We start from the raw sequence: 16,516 nt of genomic DNA, 5'->3' as shown, positions 1-16,516 counted from the left end.
TCACTCGTACGCTGCACGACATTTCTCGTTGTTTATTTGTAGGTAAGTTAAGCTTTGACAGAGTAATTAATATTTATATCAGAGACAGCAGTGCCAAACTGTATCCCATAGAAGAGCAAACACCACTTGACATTGTGACATTTGCCTGCTATTATCGTCTCGATAGCTAATTAATTGGACTTGTTTAATTTGTCCCACCACAATTAATCCATGTCGAAGATATCATTTCGGTCACCAATTTGTCTCAGGAATAGATGCAAACTAATGACTATAGTTCAATAGGAAATATAAGATGATGAATTTGAATCGATATAGTTTATATATATATATATATATATATATATATATATATATATATATATATATATATATATATATATATATATATATATATATATATATATATATATATATATATATATATATATATATATATATATATATATATATATATAGTTTATATATATATATATATATATATATATATATATATAAAACCATTGTTATTTTAATTTATCATTTTTTATCTCATATAAGTAAATATTTTCAATTTGTTCTGATATTTATATGTGTGATTAATTTTTTTACTACATGACTCATCTTTGTTCAATCAAATTATAGTTTGTCTATGATTATTATGACTCAACCTTTTCTGTCTTTCTTTTTTTTTATTTTTTAGCTTCACCATGGTTATTATGTCCCTCTTGTCTCAATCTTTTTAATTTTTAAATATGGGCTCATTTAGATCAAATTATTTACATATGACTCATATCAGTAATTTATAATTATGAGTTTCAATTGATCAAACTTAATATTATCATGTCAGATACCAATTTAATCAAAATATTTAAGTTTTTAATTCATAGGTCATAGCCCAGTATATACAAATAACCTAACTCTTTCGATCATTAGCACTATTTAATTATTCGCTTATTTTATCTCTTTTTATCTCATACATATCAATATTTTTAATAAATATTAAAATTTTTAACCCCTCATCGTAGTCAAATGTGAAAGCACGTGAGGGAAAAACCCTCACGTTGGATGCAGTATATAGTATTGAATTGCATTGTAAAAGATTATGATTACAGTCACTGTGGAATTGTATATTTATACTGCAATTGATTCCCCTGCATGAATCAACGTGATTCAAATCATGAATTAATGTGAGATCATAATATAATTCTTTATCAATCATTTGTATCATTATTTACTTCTATTAATGATCCTTTTTTTTTTTCTATCGGTGATTCTAATCTTTGAATAATGTAACTAGAATATTTTTCGAGTAAATGGTTTTATGATAGAGTCTACTAGTTGATCAAAAGTATAGATAACATTTTGATCTATGATAAAGTAAAAATTGATAATAATATGTGTCAAAAAATTAAATACTAAATTGGAGTATATATGTTACACCAACATTATCACAATATATTATTAGAATGGATTGAGAATTGATGTCAAATAAATTAATAAAGTAAATTGGTGATCAAATTGAGTTCTATAATAATAATGGTAATGACATGATACTCAACTTTTATGGTAGATCTTACAATAATGTTTTTATTGTTTTAGAGTTTCAATTGATAGAATTTGATTTAAGAAAGATAATATAGTTGATGTTAAGTTACTTATTAGTAGGTGGAAGAGGTATGATGCTGATGTTAAACAAGAGTAATAAGGGAGTAGAGATCTATAGAAGGATTACTTGTTGATACGGGGAAAATAGAAATAATAGGAAATAATCGGTATGCACTCACATAAACCTAATGAAGGATGGATAGTGGCTCTCCTCGTTGAAAGTAAAAGGTTTTGGAAGGAAAAGTTAGGTTTAACAAATATAACATGTCATGATATAAAAATATTATTCGTTTGATAATCAAAATATTAAAAGATATTATGTTTAAGAGAATATCTAATAAAGATACATAATTTGGATCTTGATGTCAACTTATATGAAGCGTAGGGGTAAAGTCGAGAATAACATAAACAACCAAATACTGATAATATGTGAATGTTTAAAAATTTTTAAAAAATTATTTGAATAGCGATTGATGTTAAAGGGTTAAGTTGAGCATCTAATTGATTAGGTAAATAACCATTTGAAAACTAGTATAATGTTTTCATTTGGTAGTACCAATCAATTGAGGTGTGCATAGTGATGATTTAAGATGATCTATACTATAGGTTGAGAGATAAATCGTTAGGACTTGGTATTCACTACCTCTATAATATATTATTTTAATGATGGAATAGAAAAAGTTTTTAATTATTTTTATAAATGATCAAAGATTGAGGTATCTTCATATTTTTATTTGAGAGGATAAATACAGGCATATTTAGTGAAATAATATAAAAATAATATAAAACCTAAAATTATCAAAGAAAATAATTGGGGTAGGACCCTAGACTAAATGATTTCAAGTGATTTGGAATAAGAAATTGATGACATTCTAAAAGATAATTAGTGATTTTTATTACTAAAACAAAAGTCATAATGAGTAACAACTTTTATTAACTTAGAAATTATAAGAGAGTAGGAAGAGATTAACTATTGTTGAATAAAGAACGATGGATGATGAAAGTGATGATGTCATCGGTTAAAGTAGCTATAAAGACAAGGGCGACCGGTAGGATGAGTTGTGAATCTACTAGCTACCGTCACTAGTGGTTATTACCTTTATTTTGATCTTGGACCAAAGTTTCCTCCTGAATCAAGAAAAAAAATTATTATTTTATTTATAAAATTAAAAAAAAAAAATATAAATGAGATTATTTTTTTATATGAGATGCATACAAAATATGATCAAATTTAAAATTAATCATTTATTAATTAAGTATCATAGAATCAGTATATGATAGGGATTCCATTATCATCCATGATAATGATATCTTCGTTGCTACTATAATTAAAGTCGTAGAAATATTTTATTAGTCAAAGATAATGTAACGTGAAGCACAAATCAGTAATCCAATTACCTAGATGAGTAGTTGGACCGGTTATGATTGGGTGTTATATTAAGCTCAACTGATATCGATAAACTTTTGTCATATGTCTAACTTTATCATAAAGTTGACAGATGAATTTTTGCTGATTATTATTATAATATCATAAATCATAATAATGATTATTAGGGTTGAAGTTATTTCATGAGCAATTCGGATTAGAGTTATCATCATACTTAAAGAGTTGATGGTATAAAGGAGGATAATGACTCCGTGAGTTATCCATGTGTCTACAAAACACATTACTTGGCCCTTTATGGAAGTTTTTATTGTTTTGATTACTTTTTTTGTGGACTTCTGGTTGAATTGAGTTGTAACGAGTCTTTCTAATTACTAGTGTTGTCTTGCTTTCTTTACACTTTAGATATGTTTCATGCTGAAGTAATTTATTGTATAGTTTTTAAAATGACATTAATGAGTCACCAAGATAATTAAGAGTGTGAACGATGATTCCTTCCTCGCTCAAAGATAACATATCAAGGTTAAATCATTTATAATAATTTTTAAAATTTGAATATTATCAGTAAGAATGCTTTTCTCTTAGATTATCAGAGTGATTAACAAAAATGATATTATAACGTTGCATGAATCATGCTATATGAAGAGATTAGTGATGATATAAAACTAGTAATTAAAGCTTGAATAGCTTGTTAAATAAGATGATTTTAATGTAGTCATAGTTTATTATTATGACTTGTCATTGAGATTGGTTATCATGATATTTGAATTAGTTCTGATGAACAACAAAAAGAGTTATCAATATAACTCGATAGATCATATCTGAAGAGATAGAGGTTAGTAAATTATACTCATTAAGATATATAGTTATCATATTTTGTGTGCTTAAAGGGTATTAATGTAATGATATTAATGGATATAAATTCTCTAAGTTGATACGAAAAGTTATTTTTGGATGAAACAATAACTGAATCTTCGGAGTTGGAGGAGGACATGATGTATATTTGAATTGAGAGATATGATGTGGTTGAAGGGTAGATCAGTCATTTCAGGAGTTCGAGGAGGGACTTGATCGAGCTAGATCGGTGCGTTTGAGCTCTAGGCTTCGAATGTTGGCCTTTCAGTTCAGGTCTTTGAAGAATGAGACAAGTGGGATGATTGGGCAGCGCAAGAGATTTGGTGGGATCGTCGGCAGATTGGCAGCAGCGACCGTGGGGCCACGGCGCTCGTACGGTGGGTCACAGAAGGTGATGATGCCACAGAAGAAGCCGGCGAGGAAACACCTTCCCTTCTCCTGGAGGAGAGGCCGCATGCGGTGGGAGGAGGAGTGGCCGACAGAAGGCAGTCGGAAGGCCGCCTACGGTGGGAAAAGGAAGGCAGTCGGGAGGCTCCCAGCGGTGGGAGGATGTGACTGTCTGCTCTCTTGATATGCGGTGGTGAGAGATGGCCGCTCGGGAGGGGGGGTTGAACGGTGAAGAAAGACGCCGACGAGAGGACGCTGTCGTTGCTGCAGCGACGGGGCAGCAAGGGGATTAAGAGGAATCAGGGAGATCGATCGACCAGAGTCGCTGGTGACTGTGCTGAGCGGCGGTGAGGCGGAGAAGGTTCGTCGATTGCTGTCGCGTGTAGAGGCTGTCAACCGAGCTGGAGCAATCATAATCGCTGCAGGGATGCTGATCGCTGCGGAGGAAGGCGGGATTCTGATCCCTGGGAACAACTAGATCAGTAGACGAGATCCTGATCACTGGATCTACAGCGGAGAAGAACAGAGGATGATCGTGAGGGAAGATGACAGGAGACCTATACTTAGCAGTTCTCTTTGAATTGTATTTAAATTATATTATTAATAATCTATGTTTACATTCACTGTAGTGCTATATATTCGGATTGATTCCCGTAAACAAAGTAAACGAATCAAGATAGATAGATAGATAGATAGATAGATAGATAGATGATCATGAATTGATTGAGAATCGTGATACATCGAGTGATCCTTATTTCCTTCTTCTGTCAGCTATTTTCTATCATGCATAACATATGCAGAAACACACTCCATGTCTACGTTCCTTGAATACGAAAAGGACTCGATTGCAGTGAAACTGACGATTGATACCTCAATCAACGTGCCAACTTGGAGGTTTCCTCGAAGACCTTTGGTCTCATGCACACATTCTATGGAACTAAATCGCGTTCTACAGAAGCAAGGTATCGTTGACTCTTCCTTGGAGCTGCGTAGAGGAAACCTAAGCTCTCGTTTGCAAGTAGAGGCCATCGGTGGCATTCTCATGACATCTAATGTGCTATCACTTTCCTAAGTTGTGACACCTCAATAATGCACCCTTTTTTTATTACTTTTCAAGAAAAAAATCATCTACTCTCGAAAATTATATTTGAAAGATGGATATGTCCATCGATGCCCACATAATAAACATATTTCCTTCTCCATTCAATTATTTTTATTTTTAGAAAGGAATTACAAATAACATCAATTTACAATGTCCACTTGCGCCAATGATTGCACGCTCTGTCTCCGGTAAGCTCCCAGCTAAGGCCTTCCATGAAACGTGAATGACTCCAACTCTCTCATCACAGCCTTCTCTCTTTAGCTCACGTGGCCTGCCTCACCTCCGCCGAACTCGACGTGGAGTTGAGAGATTCCATGACGTAACCTGTCTCCGGCGCGTGGAACGCGGTGTACACCTGCCGGACCGGCGAGCCCAACGCATCGTCCACCGTCGACTCCGACCACCGCTCTCTCATTCCTCGGTTCAGCCTCGCGATGAACCCGTTCCGCCGGACCTCGCAGTACTGTAGGAATTCGGCAGACCAGTATGAAGAAACGTTGCACGTCTTGTTAGAGCTCGGAGGGAAGCCCGCCGCCACGGCGAGGTAGTCAGCTTCGGCTTCCAGTAGCTGCGACGGGGCCGCCTGCTGCGCGTCCCACAGCATGAGCCGGGCCACCGCCCGGTGCACCTCCGAGGCCAAGGCGCCGTCCCCGTCGGCTTCTGACATGAGGCTCGGGCTCAGATGGATGGTGTAGTGGCCGGACCCGGCGCCCGGGTTGACCGACGTGACCGAGTCAAGATCGTTGCTGGCGAGGTGCAGGGTTATGTGGCTGATCGGCTTTCGAGGATAGGCTTCCTCAGGGTAAAGAGCTTGCTCGACGAATCGACTCGCGTGGTGAACGATCCGATTGGCTCTGCCGTTGGACACGAAGTTGAGGTCGAAGCGGCGGCCTGCGCGAGATCCAACCGCAGAATTGACGGTGGATATGTCGATGTTCATGGAGGCTTCATGGTTTGCCCAAAGAGAGATGGCCACAAGCGTGAGGAGTACAGTCATACGGGTGAGGATGGTCAAAGTAGAAGCGGCGGTGTTGATGCCGGTTTCTTCAGCCAAGGAGGAGGTGGAGGTGGAGGTGGAGGTGGAGGTGGTGGCGGGAGAGGAGAGGTGTGGCTCCTCTATGTCCATCGACACGTTTAGGAAAGCTCAAGACTCAATTTGGACACCAAACTAATTAATAGGAAAGCTCGAGATTCAATTTGGACACCAAACTAATATATATATATATATATATATATATATATATATATATATATATATATATATATATATATATATATATATATATATATATATATATATATGCTAAGAAAAATACATTATCAATATTGGTCAAAGATTTATTAAATATAAATTTTACAAATAATATGAAATAAAAATATTTTAAATTGATTAAACGAATAATTAGAGGGTACCGAGCCGACTAGTCTCGTTATTGACCTAAACCTTAAGCTGAACCAATATGAAATCACCAAATTCAATTTAAATTAGACTGAAATTGTTCAAATCTGGCTTGAATTGGAGTGAAATTATTTAAATTCGACTCGAACCAAACTAAAATGAATAGTATCAGACTTGAACTAATATCAATTTATCTTGAACCGATTAGAAATAGGAATATCAAAATTTAGAACAATATCAATACTAATCTAAATACAAGGCATGAAATTCAATAAATTGGGCTTAAAATTCTATTCGAACAGTCAAATGAACATTAATAAACAATCAAAATTGATAACTAAAAGCATGAATTTTATATACAAAACTCTAAATATAGTTTATTAAAGGTTAAAATAATTAACTGAATCTGAGCATGCATCTGGCATTCATACGACCAAAATTTCATGAAGCATTAAGCTATAATACCGGTTAAAATATTTTGAAATTTAAATTAAAGAAAAAGTAGGATCACCCACCTATAGCTGAAGATTTCAAAAAACTGATTAAAATAAATATCTTATTTGGGATATTAAGATAGGAAATGATTAAAATTTCTAATAAAAATACATGGTTTATGAAGATAGATATTTTAATCCAGAATAAGAAATATTAAATAATTGGGGAGATCGGAGACTGTGCGATCCAACGATGACGCATGTAATATTTTAATACCCAAACTGTCCTCCCATTACATGCAAATAAATATAAAATATCCATTTTGTCTCGATGGCTTTGACGTAATTTGGGATCGGGTCTTGCGTGGAGTCGAGTGGGCTGCGTGTTTAATGTGACCTGGCAATTGGTAGGATAAATCTGGCAACTGGTCGGGTATGTAACCTGTCCTGTGGGAGCTTCGCAATAATAGAGTTATTTATGGTCCACCGTCGATATATTTACATACGAAAATATCCACGTGGTTCCGTGAGACATACGTTGTGTAAGGTGGACTCGTGCATTGCATGAAGTAAATAATAGTTGTCACCGTCACCCGTTGTGCTTATTTTTTTGATGTCTTGATCTAAAAGAGTATTCCTTTTTCCTATTTCGTCATTTCCGACTCATGTCACCGACAGAGCGAGCATCCGCACAAGGACCGAGTGAGTCGTGATCCATTTCATGAGCCACCGAACAATAAGACGGTCTAACCAGACTCGCTGCTTTCTCCATTTTAAGATGGTTGGAGGTTGGACATGATAGAACGAGAGAATGAAGAATGAAATTATAAGGATAAAGCAAAAAGGTACACTTCAAGTAGTATTCTATTTATACATAGTGAAAGAGGATATTTTTTTAACTAAGGATAGAGATTTCCTCATGCAGTTGAGGAAATCTCATCTGCTATGTAGTTGAGAAAATCTTTCTTTTATCAGAGAAAATCTCTTTGTTATCATGCCCCCGCAAGACCGATCTTCGTGAGTGAGTCTGCAAGTTGATCAGCCGTATGGACATGAGAGACACGAAGTTGATGTCTGACAACTTGATCTCGCACGAAGTGAAAGTCGATGGCGATGTGTTTCATGCGTGAGTGGAACACTGGATTGACACATAAGTAGGTAGCTCCAATATTGTCACAATATATTGTGGGAGTATGAGTAAAGCTAACTTTGAGTTCCTTGAGGAGATTTGTGATCCAGTTGAGTTCAGCAGTAGTGGTAGAAATAGCACGATATTCAGCTTCAATTGTAGACTGTGCCACTGTCTTTTGCTTCTTAGAACTCCAGCTGATTGGATTAGACCCAAGAAAGATGACATACCCTGACGTGGAGGTTCTATCATCAAAGTTTCTGATATGGCAAAAAATGGTAAACCCCACTCCCGGCAACGTCCCCCGCACGTGGACAGGCGCGGCGCCCCAGGGAGAGCAACGAGGGCAACGGTCTGCGTCCGGACGTCAGCCTCACTGAGCCCACAGCCCCTCAGTCAACCCAGCACAGTAGGACGAGACAGAAGTAGGTAGCGGTTGAAGCTCGCCCATGCCCTGCGATTCCCCGATCCCATACGCAACATCCTCGGCGATGTCGGACGCCATCAGAGATACGGCCCCGACCGACGAGATGGCGCGCCGGATAATGCCGAGTTCCCCTATAAACGTCCTCGAGCCAGAGGGAAGAGGGCAGACTGGACGCCCAGAACAACCGCCACTTCATCTCTCTAACTTGATCGTCGGAGGGGTCGGGTCGAACCGACCCGACCTTTGTGCAGGTATCAAGCCGAGGTCTCCCGTTCGGGACACGCAGGCAAGGAGTCCCCACCCGGAGGAAGTCGCTGCATCGCCCCGAGTCCGAGGCCGCACCCGACCACCCCGGTGGAGACGAGCATCGCCCCAGGGAGATCCCCGCCATTCGGACCCCCGAACGAGCCGAGACGACCTCCCGGGTCACGGCTAAGAAAAAAAGGTGTTTACACTAACATAATGGCGCTAGAAGGAGGGCCGGTCCGAATGTCAAGCGATCAACAGGCTCACTCCGACGAACCCCCAGCCGTCCGGTCGCACACGACCGACGCAACGGAAGAACATCCCCAACAGGAGGGGGTTCGGGACGAGCGCCCCGCTGCGATCTCGGAGCGCTATTGGCGATTGTTCAACGATCCAGGTCTATCGCCACCCATCGCCAATCCCGGTGGCCCATCACCCGTGCCACCCGAAGCCTTCTACGACCTCACGCACCAGGTCCGGGCTCTTACGGGAGTGATGCAGACCATCATCCCGCTGGTCTCTCCCCCGACGTCTTCACACTCAACCCTACCTCCACCACGGCAACGGCCCGCCGCTCAAAACCCCGCACCGCTCCCCGAGTCTCCCGCTTCGCCTCCGGACCAATCGACCCAACCCGGGAGCCGAGGAGCGGAGGAACCAGCGGCGCACCCGACGCCCGTGGCCCCACTTTCAGACTCGGCGGAGGGCCTGTGGGCCCAGCTACGCCTCGTAGGCCGCCGGCTGGACGAGGTGCAGCGTGAGGTTCGCCGGACCAGGGGAGACCCGGGGGCCGAGCAACACCAGGGGTCCCCCTTCACCCCCGAGATTCAAGAGCAAGCAATCCCGCCGCATTTTCGGCTCCCGTCATTGGATGCCTATGACGGTGCCACCGATCCGGCGGACCACGTAGCTGCTTTCCGCGCCCAAATGGCGCTATACGGGACATCCGATGCCCTGATGTGCAGGGCGTTCCCGACAACCCTGCGGGGCCCAGCCCGAGCGTGGTACAGCAATCTGAAGACCGCGACCATCGCCTCTTTCGACCAATTGGCCAGAGACTTTGAGCTTAACTTCCTAGCTCATGCCAAACCGAAGTCGTCGGTGGCGATGCTCCTCGGGCTCAACCAGAGAGAGGATGAGCCCCTCTCTCACTTTGTGAATCGCTTCACCACACAAATCCGCGGGCTGTCTGACGCTCACCCTTCTTTGATGATGCAGGCATTCATGATGGGCCTGCGCCCTACCCGATTCTTTTGGTCTCTGGTGGAGCGACCCCCCACTTCGGTTCCCGAAATGTTGCAGCGTGCGAACCAGTACATCGCTGCTGAGGCATGGATGGTCGGGAGGCGCGACGAGCGCAAGAGGGTCAAGCCAGAGCAGTCCCAACAACAGCAGCCCGCTACCTCCCGGCGTAGGGCCGGCGGCCTCAACGATGCGGCACCTAGGTCCCCTCCCCCGGGCCTGAACTCCTCTCGGACCGAAATATTTCTCCACATTAAGGAGAAAGGCCTTCTCAAAGACCCCTACCCGATGAGGAGCCCGCGCGAACTCGCGGACCGCTCTAAATACTGCCGTTTCCACCGACAGCCCGGTCACGACACCGAGGAGTGTTGAGAATTAAAAAGGCAAATTGAGGAGCTCATCCGCCGAGGGCACCTCGGCTCATACCTCCGACCAGACAAGGAGCTCTCGCCACGCCCGGAAGGCCCCATCGAGCGGCACATAGATGTCATAACCGGCGGACCAGCGTCCGGAGGGAGTTCCATGGCGGGCGGAAGGGCATACGCTAGGGCCCCCTGGGCTGAAGCCACCAAACAGGAAAAAGGCCCCGAAGTCACCTTCCCGACCGGGGGACCTGAACCAGCCGAACATGACGACGCGTTGGTAATATCAGCCAGAATCGCCAACGCGCAAGTGAGAAGGATCATGGTCGACACTGGAAGCTCGGCCGATATACTTTACTGGGACGCCTTCCAAAAGCTCGGTCTGGTAAAGGAGAACATGAAGCCGGTATGCTCAACACTCACGGGGTTCACCGGCACCTCAATCTCGTCACTAGGGGTCATCACCCTGCCCCTAGCTTTGGGAGTCTTCCCGAAGGCAAAAACAGTGATGACCTCCTTTCTGGTGGTCGACCTCCCCACGAAATACAACGCCATCCTCGGACGGCCAACCCTCAACAAGACCCGAGCCGTCATCTCAACTTACTACCAAACCATCAAGTTCCCGAACCACGATGGGGTCGGGGAAGTGGCGGGGAACTCCTGGGAGTCCAGGCGCTGCTACTTGACCGTTGTGTCACTAAACAAGAGAGCGAGGATCCAATCCCCGCTGGAAGACCCCCGGGAAGGAAAAAAACCGACCCCCCTCCCCGAGCCGAAGGAATCCACCATTGACTTGCCACTGATCGAAGGAAGGCCCGACCAAACAGTCAAAGTCGGGTCGGGACTGCCCGAACAAGAGCAACAGCAGCTCGTCGGCCTTCTGCGAGCCAACGCCGACATCTTCGCTTGGACGCCGACTGACCTAGTCGGAGTCCACCCGGAAGTCGCTCTGCACCACTTGAACATCTCGTCCGACGCCCGCCCGGTAAAATAGAGACCCAGGCGGCAGGCCCCGGATCGGCAATTGGCCATCCGAGAAGAGGTAAACCGACTTCTGGCGGCCGGTTTCATAGAAGAGGCGAGGTACCCACAGTGGCTCTCCAATGTAGTCCTTGTCAAAAAGCCTAATGGAAGCTGGCGGATGTGCATTGACTACACCAGTCTCAATAATGCTTGCCCAAAAGATTGCTACCCCCTACCGAAGATCGACCAGCTAGTTGACGCCACGGCCGGCCACGCCCGTCTTTCGTTTATGGACGCATTCTCCGGGTACAACCAGGTCAGGATGGCACCCGAAGACCAAGAACACACAGCCTTCCTCACCGAGCAAGGGGTATATTTTTACAAAGTCATGCCGTTCGGGTTGAAAAATGCCGGGGCGACCTACCAGAGGACGGTGAACAGGATATTCACCCACCAGATTGGACGAAACATGGAGATATATGTCGACGACATGATCGTAAAGAGCCGAACGGCGGAGGCCCATCCTTCCGACCTAGCTGAAACATTCGACACCCTGCGAAGGTTCGGCCTGCGCCTCAACCCTGCCAAGTGCGCCTTCGGCGTGACCTCGGGAAAATTCCTCGGATTCATCATACATGAGAGAGGGATTGACGCCAACCCGGAAAAGATACAGGCCATCATTGACATGCAGCCTCCTCGGACGATCAGAGACCTGCAGCGCCTTAACGGGAGGCTAGTCGCGTTATCACGTTTTCTTTCCCGATCGGGAGATCGCTGCCTCCCCTTCTTCCAGGCCCTGAAGGATCCGAAGAACTTCCGATGGACGACGGAATGCGAGAGGGCCTTCGAGCGGATGAAGCAACACCTGGCCAACCTCCCCTGACTCGCTTCAGTCTCCCCTGGGGAGAAATTGAGTCTCTACCTCGTCGCCTCCCAGCACGCGGTCAGTTCGGTTCTGGTCAAAGAAAACTCCGGCGACCAACTGCCGGTCTACTATGTCAGCCACATGCTGAGCGGGCCAGAAGAACGCTACTCGCCAATCGAAAAGCTGGCGCTGGCGCTGGCGCTCGTTCTGTCGGCGCGAAAGCTCCGCCCTTATTTCCAGGCCCACCCGATGGAGGTAATAACTGACCAGCCGCTCCGGCTTGTTCTGTCTAAATTCGACGTTGCAGGGCGTCTCCTCAAATGGGCAGTGGAGCTCGGCGAGCACGACATACAGTATATACCCCGGACCGCCATCAAAGCCCAGGCCGTGGCAGACTTCATTGCAGAGCTGACCCCGAGCACAGGCGAGGAACTCGAGCCACCGCGTGAGACGTGGACCCTCCACGTAGACGGGTCGGCCAACGCAAAAGTCGCTGGAGCAGGGCTGGTGCTGGTGACACCTGACGGCCGCTCGATCGAGCGCTCCTTCCGCTTTGGGTTCAGGGCCACCAACAACGAGGCAGAATACGAGGCTCTCCTGGCGGGGCTCAAGTTGGCACTGGAAATGCGGGTGACCGACATACGCGTCATCACCGACTCACAGCTGGTGGCTAGGCAGCTCGACGACGGATACGAAGCCCGGGACCCGACTATGGTGAAATATCTGGCACAGGTAAAAAGCCTTGCCACCAAGTTTGCCCATTTTGAATTGTCGAATGTTCCCAGGAGCGAGAACCAGCGAGCCGACACCCTGGCAAAATGGGCGTCCGGCTCGGCCCCCTGGGCTCAACCCGAGACCGAAGTGCTCCCCCACCGAGCCATAGAGGTTGTCGCCACGGTCACGGGCGGCGCGCCGGCCACTTGGGTACAGGAGATGCTGCGCTTCAAGCGGGATGGGGCCCTACCCGACAATGAAACCACGGCTCGACGCTTGCGTTGAACGCAGGCATGGTACATCGAAGAGGAAGGACGGCTGTACAAGCGGTCATTCTCGCGCCCCTTGTTACGCTGCCTAGAGCCGAACGAAGCTCGGACCATTCTGTCCGACATGCATGAAGGGGCCTACGGGGAACACATAGGCGAACGAGCCCTAGCGCACAAGATACTCCGACAGGGGTACTACTGGCCGACCATGCGCCAGGACGCGAAAGCTTTCGTGCGGCGGTGCAGCTCGTGCCAGGAGCACGCCCGCACCGCCCGACGGCCGGCGGTCCTGTTCACCCCTGTCGACTGTGCCTGGCCATTCGCGCAATGGGGACTGGACATACTTGGGCCTCTCCCACCCGCCTCCGGCCAGCGGAAGTACATCATCGTGGGAGTGGACTACTTTACCAGGTGGGTCGAAGCCGAGCCTCTAGCGACCATTACGGAGTCACAAGTGGAAAGGTTCGTGTGGAGAAACCTTATAACTCGGTTCGGCCTGCCCCAGTCTATCGTCACCGACAATGGACCTCAATTCGCCGACAAGAGATTCCAAGAGTTTTGCGCCAAGCACAAAATTCAGCTGAGGTTCAGCTCGGTGGCTTACCCCCAGGCGAATGAGCTAGCTGAGGTAACCAACCGGTCCATCGTCGACGGCCTCAAGAGAAGGGTATCCACTGCCCGATCGGCTTGGATCGACGAGCTCCCGAGCGTCCTATGGGCGATGCGCACTACCCCGAAGACCCCGACCGGGGAGTCTCCCTACAGCCTCACGTTCGGGACCGAGGCCGTATTGCCATCCGAAGTATCCATCCCGACTCCGCGGACGGCAGACCACAGCGAAGAGGCCTCGAGAGAAGGGCTCCGATCCAACCTGGACCTACTCGAGGAAAGACGGGCCAACGCACACCAGAAAGCTCTTTCTTACAAAAGAGCCGTAGCGAGGGTCTACAACCGGAGAGTACGACCCCGATCAATAAAATTAGAGGACCTGGTCCTGCGCAAAATCGAGGTCAGCCGCCCAACCCAAGCAAGGGGGAAGCTGACCCCGAAGTGGGAAGGACCCTATCGGGTCATCGGAGTATCCCGACCAGGGACGTTCCGACTCGCAACAATGGATGGCGACCCCGTGCCCCGGACTTGGAACATACAGAACCTTAGGAAATACTTCGTCTGAAGATGTAGGCACTACGCAAACACAGAAAATGAAAAAGAAGATCATTTTATTAAAAAGGAGGGGATACAGAAGCCAAAACCCATGCAGAAACCCCTCGCACCCTCGACCCCGACATACAAAAACGACCCTCACTACTCTCTTGGAGTCTTCGGGCGATCGTCGAATGGCACGTCCTCCGGCATGTCCACCTCCAGATCCACGGGGTGAGAGGCGAACGGGTCCTTTTCCACCTCGGAACCAGGAGGACATGAGCAGAAGCGACCCAGGGTGATTCTGTATCCATACTCGTAGGATACTCGTCCCATTCGGGTCAGCCCGAGCTCGAAGTTCTCGGACCTCTTGTAGGCTTCAATCGCCTCTTTGTCCTTCGACGGACGGAGGCGAACCTCCTCGGCCAGCGCATCGGAGGCAGCGCGGGCTTCGGCCTCGGCCTTCTCCGCCCTCTTGGTGAGACCAAGCGCCTCCAACTTCAACAGGCGGAGCTCGGCCCGATCCAAACGGAGTAACTCCTGGAGCTCCTTGACTGAATCGCCCGACTGCTCGAGCTCTGCTCTAAGGCGCGCCACCTCTTCCTCGGAATCGGTCGCTCGTTTTTCCGCGGCCGCTACCGCCTCAGGGCCCGACCCAGCCCGAATCTCCTCTAGCTGGCGGCACAACTCGGAGTTGCGCTCGTTGAGGTCCCAGATTGCCTGGCCAGCGTCGCGCACTCGGTCCATTAGCGCCGTCGAATAGTGGAGGCCCTACCACAGGAAAATAAGGGTCAGCGCGCAGTCGCGGGGATGCCCGGAGTTAGCAAAACGCTTACCAGTGTTAGAAACCTCCCCGCCTTGTTAAGCATGGTCTCCGAAGGCAGGGTGTATAGGTCCCGAGCCAGGTCGGGGTGGAGCACGCCTCGAAGAAAGGCAGCCGAGGGATCTCCCCCGGCCCATACCTTGTCCCCTCGGGACAGCCCCTTCCATCGGGCAACCAGCGGGTCGGAAGCCTCCCCCGGCGGAAGCTCGCCCATCACCGCTGACCATAGGGGCTCGTCGGCCCCCGTGCGTAGCCCGCACAGATCATCCACCGTGGGCAGGCTCGACCTCTTCCCGGCCGTCCCCTGGCTAGGCCCTTCAACTCGGGAAGGCCCCTCGTCCCGAGTGGTCCGCTTGGCGCCCACGATTGTTGAAGGAGTTGTCCCCGCCTTGGCTTTCCCGGGACCCGTCGTCTTTGCCTTCTTTGACGGACGTCCCTCTGGGATCTCTAATGGGGCACCCGCCGAACCGAGCAACGGGTCGGCTGAGGAACGCAGAGAGGAAGCAGCGGACTGGCGCGGGGAAGAAGCCGACGAGGAGCGACCACCACGGAGGGACAGGAGCTTCATTCCTACAAAGGAGACAAGCAAACCATCACAAACTGTGGAAACAAACAAGGCATAGAGAACACCCTCTACAAACATACCCCCGAAAGCCGGGCTAAGACCCGCATCGGCTAGCCACTCCTCGGTCATAGCTCGGATGGCCTGAGAACCGGGAAGGATTGCCCGAAGCCTCTTCAAGTCCCGACGCTCCTCGTCGTTCAAGTCCGGGACTGTGTTATCTATCACCCTCACCGCCCACCGAACTCCGAAGCCCCAATCCCTCGGCCAGCTAACGTAAAAAAACCGCCCTTTCCACCCTTTGTTATTCGAAGGGGCTCCCCCGACGCGAAAGCCAGCCCGGGCTGACACGAAATAGCCCCCCGGCCCCTTGAGAAGGCGAAAACAAGAGAGAAAGAGGTTTCGGGTAGGGGTGATGTTAGCATAGTAATATTCCCCCAAGAACGCTACCAGGTACCGCCATGAGTTAGGCGCCACCTGGGAAGGCGAAATACGCCATAGAGATAGGCAGGAGACGATGATGGGGTGAAGGGGAAGGCGCAACCCAACCTTTAGGGCATCTTGGGTCAGCGCGAAACCTCGAGGCACCGGGTCGTACGACCGCTGCCCCGGGTCAGGTGCGACCA

At 47.3% G+C, this 16,516-nt stretch overlaps 1 protein-coding gene across 1 annotated transcript; it reads right to left on the bottom strand.

Annotated features, from left to right (window-relative positions):
* Window positions 1-5,389: 5,389 nt before the first annotated feature.
* Window positions 5,390-6,504, bottom strand: LOC135672288 (uncharacterized). The gene has a single exon (XM_065180748.1). It carries the CDS (start codon window positions 6,436-6,438, stop codon window positions 5,575-5,577), a length of 864 nt encoding a protein of 287 aa, XP_065036820.1. The 5' UTR covers window positions 6,439-6,504; the 3' UTR covers window positions 5,390-5,574.
* Window positions 6,505-16,516: the final 10,012 nt, after the last annotated feature.

The sequence above is a fragment of the Musa acuminata genome, chromosome BXJ1-4 (assembly GCF_036884655.1).
Source record: "Musa acuminata AAA Group cultivar baxijiao chromosome BXJ1-4, Cavendish_Baxijiao_AAA, whole genome shotgun sequence".
In the NCBI taxonomy this organism is placed as follows: domain Eukaryota; kingdom Viridiplantae; phylum Streptophyta; class Magnoliopsida; order Zingiberales; family Musaceae; genus Musa; species Musa acuminata.
This window is presented reverse-complemented; position numbering and strand designations above follow the sequence as displayed.

What these genes read in the sequence shown, in the direction of transcription:
- LOC135672288 (XM_065180748.1), bottom strand. Translation starts at nt 6,438, where the DNA reads ATGGACATAGAGGAGCCACACCTCTCCTCTCCCGCCACCACCTCCACC.